We start from the raw sequence: 4,916 nt of genomic DNA, 5'->3' as shown, positions 1-4,916 counted from the left end.
GTGGCGGGGGCGGAGGTGGGGGGACACTCATCAGCACGGCTGGAGCTGGGGGAGGCGGTGGAGGTGGCGGGGGCGGTGGGCGTGCCGTCAGCACCCCATCCTCGAGGTCTGGCTTGAAGGGCTGGGCCACCTCCGTGTGGAAGGTGGGCAGCTCGGGAATGGCGCCAGGGGCAGAGGGGGCGATGCCAGGGCCCAGATCCGCGCTGTACATGAGGTCGTCGGCCACGCCTGGCAGGTCAGGCAGGTAGGACGGTACGTCGATGTCCGGCACCTGGCCCAGGTCGGGCACGTAGAAGTAGTTCTCCGGGACCTGCCGCTCCAGCTGCTCTCTCCTGCTGATGGACAAAGGGGCATCGAACAGCTTCTCCTCTGTCTCGGCCCCCAGCATCACATGGGTCTTTGTGACAGCACCGGCCAGGGGGTCCAGGAAGACATACTTCTTGTACAGGTTCTCGGTGGTGTTGAAGAGCAGCAGGGAGCTGACAGAGCTGATGTTGCTGGGGAGCCCGCCCAGCCCTTCCTCAGCCTCGTCTTCAGGCTCCGGCTTGGTGTTCACACACACGGGGAAGAATTTCAGCTTCTCCTGCAGGGCCCGCTCGTCCAGGGGGCGGTGCTTGCTCTGGATCCTGTGGCGGGGACGCCTCTGCAGGCCGGGGTCCTGGGCCCCCGTGAAGATGGAGCCGTACTCCTGCAGGCGCTCAGGGGCAGGGTACTTGGCGCTGGAGAACACCTTGATGGCTTTCTTGCTGCCCTTGATCTTCTCGATCTTAGCCTGGGCCAAGGACACCCTCTCCCTGATGGCCTGCAGCTGACTCCGGCTGAGCTCTACTCGCTGGGAGATCCTGCTGAAGATGTCTCCGGAGACCTTTTGGAGGTACTGCAGGACATCCGCCACCTGCTGGATAGCCTCCTCTAGCCGCAGGTCTGGCTGAATGAGGGGCACTGCATAGGTCTGACCGGCCAAGGAATGCTGGGTCATTTGCTGAACATTTTTTATTTATGCTTTTATGTTATTTTATTCTATGTTTTACTTTCTGAAATTCATTATCTAGCTTTTTGGTTTATATCTAACTTCTTGATTTGGTAAAGGTTTACTTTCAAATGAAACATGGCCCCTGTCAGGGGTGTATAGAATCAGAGCTCTTCATCTCAGGCTGTACTAGAAGTGTAGCACCAGTCAAGCTACAGGATACTCAGACCTTCCAAAATTTTTACCAGTGGTATAAACAACACCTCAAAAATACAGCGACTTTTAACTCTTTGATCTTGAGCTCATTTTAAAACTCTGTATCTCAGCCCATCACCTAAATAAGCTAATGCAGGCTACAAGGAGCATTCTCTCCAGCTTTTGTTGTTTTCAGTTGTTAAGTTGTGTCTGACTCCTTGCGACCTCATGGACTGCAGCACACCAGGCCTCCTTGTCCCTCACCATCTCCCAGAGTTTGCCCAAGTTCATATCCAGCTACTTAATAATAATAATACTTGATATTTCCAATACTCTGTTTTTGAAGGTTAATATACAGAATGTTAAAATAGACATTTTCTTTTGATTAGCTTGAGTTAGAAACTATTTCAAAATGTAATAACTCTAATGACATCAACTATATTATTATCATATTTCTCATTGGAATAATTGATGCATTATATTATGCTAATAAATTTCTTAATAGTAAAGGATCCTTTTGATCCTCTTCTTGGTTGAGTTAGAAGTTAGTTTTCATGTAATGTTTAATTTCACTTACAAGAATTATGTGTATGATTGTTGCATAAATTCAAAGGTTATATGAGGTTTTTTTGTGCTCTTTTACAGTGTACATATCAATATTCACTAACTTTGTCAAATAATTAGGAAAATTTGCTCCTTTTTTCCCACTTCCCTTCAAAAATAAAAAGTACACCAATGAAAATATGTTATGAAAGGTTTGGGAAAAATGTTATTTAAAAATAGCTCATCTCTAACCCACTCTGTTTTTAAATAAACTTGAGGTATCAAGAGATATATTTATTTTAGTCTATGACTCAGAATATACTGTCACTGATATTTGATACCTACGCTACCCCAAACTCTAGGAATAGGATTTTGGCAACAATCTGCATCCCTTACTTTTCTAAGAACTATCCATGATACAGTGTGATTGATATGATTTTCAGTAATTTTGTCCATAAACAGTCTCTATCATCAGAATAAAGGTTTGTAATAATACATTATTAATCATTTTCTTCTATTTTGTCTTCTTCATGTAATTTACTCCATTTTTAAACACATGTAGGGCTATCATCGGGGAAGGCAATGGCACCCCACTCCAGTACTCTTGCCTGGAAAATCCCATGGGTGGAAGAGCCTGGTAGGCTGCAGTCCATGGGGTCACGAAGAGTCAGACACGACTGAGAGACTTCACTTTCACTTTTCACTTTCATGCTTTGGAGAAGGAAATGGCAACCCACTCCAGTGTTCTTGCCTGGAGAATCCCAGGGACGGGGGAGCCTGGTGGGCTGCCGTCTGTGGGGTCACAGAGTCGGACACGACTGAAGCGACTTAGCAGCAGCAGCGGCATCAGGGCTATCATCTGCAGATTTTTCATATGCTGCTGCCGTAGATGGTATCAATTCCTATCCTCTCCCTGTTCCAAAATTTCTAATACATTTGCCCTCCTCAGAGTTCCCAATGTGATTCTCCAATTTCTCATTAGTGAGAAGTACTTCTAAAAGGCATATATTAAAGGAGAAGTGAACAGTGTTGATGAAACAAGAGGATGTGTTGGGCAGGAAAAGAGTCTGAGAAGAATAAAGAAGTTAATAACGATGCCCAGATGTATTTTTTGAGCGATCATAAACATGGAGATACTGATAATCAACACAGAAATACAGGAGGTGGGAAAACAGAATTAAGAGCACTGAAGGGAAATGTATATCAATTCTGAGTACTGATTTTGACACGTCTATGGTGAAGACAGCTAGCTGGCAAGTGTATCATGATCTGTTCTCAGGTCATGACTAGTGAGATAATGAAATTATCAACTTAACAGAAATATATGAAAGCACAAAATTAGATGATACAAGAAAATAAAACTATGGGGGTAGTAAAGGTAAAAGAGCTCTCTGTAATACAAATATTTTTTGAGAACCATCAAAACAGAGGATTATGGGGATAAATACCTGATAGATACAGGGTTATTGAAGCCATTACTGTTTTTATCAGAAACTTTGCTAGCTAAATCTCATGTTGCGTCTTTGCTAACTACTAAAGAGTGAAAAAATCCGCTCCTTGTGACTAGTTGTGCTGGCTATAATACTTGAAAATTCAGATCACTGAATTTTATACTAGTGCTTTATCTAACCTGAGGCTACTACTAAAATGTAATGGGGCATTGTGGTAGAATCTCATATTTCAAGGATGACAAATAAAATGCTGACACTTCAATACAAATTAGCTTATCAAAACCCAGTAATGACCAATGAGGAAATGTGATTTTAATGACTCGTTTACTTTCTTGTCACACATCTTAATTGTGAAAAACAACATTGCATTTCAATCAAGTGAAGTTCTTTTCTCCAAGAAGCAACAGTGATGTTTATTAAAAGTTGGAAATATTTACAGATCTGACCAAGGAAGAGGCAGTAAAAAACATTTTCCTAGGTCATTTTAAGTATTGTCCTTAACTTACATATAGTGTTTGTGACTCTAAAATTTAGGTATAACAACTTAAAATAGTGTAATAATATGTATATTTTAAAATCAATATATGAATTGCAATACACACCATGATGGTTTCAGGCTTAGAGAAAAATAAATGAATAATCTGTGTACCTGTACAACCCTAGGAAAAAATGTCCTTTTCAATTTACTCTTCAGACCTAACTATATTGAACAAAATATTCCTATTATAAAAATTCAGTCCTGCAGGAAAGTGAGATTTCCAGATACAACATATTCTCAGAAAGATGCTGAACTCAGACTCTATGACTCATTTAATTCTGTCATCAGAAAAGTGTATTAATATGTTCCTAATTCTCATCCACCATGCAGATCTCACAGAGAAACTTTTCACATCACTGGCGACCTAAGAGAAGCAAGACTGCTTAAAAACAAGCCATTCTTACAATAGGCCTATTCCTTAGCATCACTAATTGTCTTCTCCTCTTGCTTTATTTCTCCTAATTTCTGAGCCTAAAACATTAATAATCTTAAAAGTCCAATTCAAACTCCACCTCCAGAAATCTTTCTTTGAGGTGTTAGGTCCCCATAAAACTTTTCCTTCTGTAATCTAGCATTTTGGATTACAGCATAACAGTTCACTCTCTTAAAGTCTCATGTAGACACTTATGCATTGCCTTGGATTGATTTTTGTACTGTGAAAGACAAGTATAACATGTTTAAATGTGTTCCTTTTCCCAATACATTTCACTAAGTGACATTTGTAGTTATCACATAAATATAAATTAAGACCCAGTGAAATAGCACCACATGCCAACCAAAATGGCTAAAGTTTAAAATGCTATGTAGTAATCCTGGAGATCAAAACAGTCAATCCTAAAGGAAATCAACCTTGAATATTCATTGGAATGACTGATGCTGAAGCTGAAGCTCCAATACTTCAGCCACCTGATGTGAAGTCGACTCATTGGAAAAGACCTTGATGCTAGGAAAGATTGAAGGCAGGATAAGAAGGGGACAACAGAGGATGAGAAGGTTGGATGGCATCACAAACTCAGTGGACATGGGTTTGAGCAAGCTCCAAGGGTTGGAGAAAGACAGGGAAGCCTGGTGTGCTGCAGTCCATGGGATCGCAAAGAGTCGGACACGGCTGAGCAACTGAACAACAATAGTAATCCTCTTTATCTATATTAGTTATATTTTCTTTATAATTACAAGTATTAATATCAGTATGCATGCATGTGCGTGCTAAGTCACTACT

At 41.4% G+C, this 4,916-nt stretch overlaps 1 protein-coding gene across 1 annotated transcript in view; it reads right to left on the bottom strand.

Annotated features, from left to right (window-relative positions):
- The window catches only part of LOC104984630 (WAS protein family homolog 1-like), a 1,490-nt gene extending 511 nt beyond the window's left edge, over nt 1-979 (bottom strand). The window contains exon 1 of the mRNA XM_010834454.1: nt 4-979. Coding sequence (XP_010832756.1) covers nt 4-979 — 976 coding nt within the window. The remainder of the gene's footprint in view (nt 1-3) is intronic.
- Between the last annotated feature and the right edge of the window lie 3,937 nt (nt 980-4,916).

This window comes from Bison bison, unplaced genomic scaffold, assembly GCF_000754665.1.
Source record: "Bison bison bison isolate TAMUID 2011002044 unplaced genomic scaffold, Bison_UMD1.0 scf7180017864033, whole genome shotgun sequence".
NCBI lineage: Eukaryota > Metazoa > Chordata > Mammalia > Artiodactyla > Bovidae > Bison > Bison bison.
The sequence above is the reverse complement of the archived record's forward strand: the minus strand, read 5'-3'. Positions and strand labels throughout refer to the sequence as shown.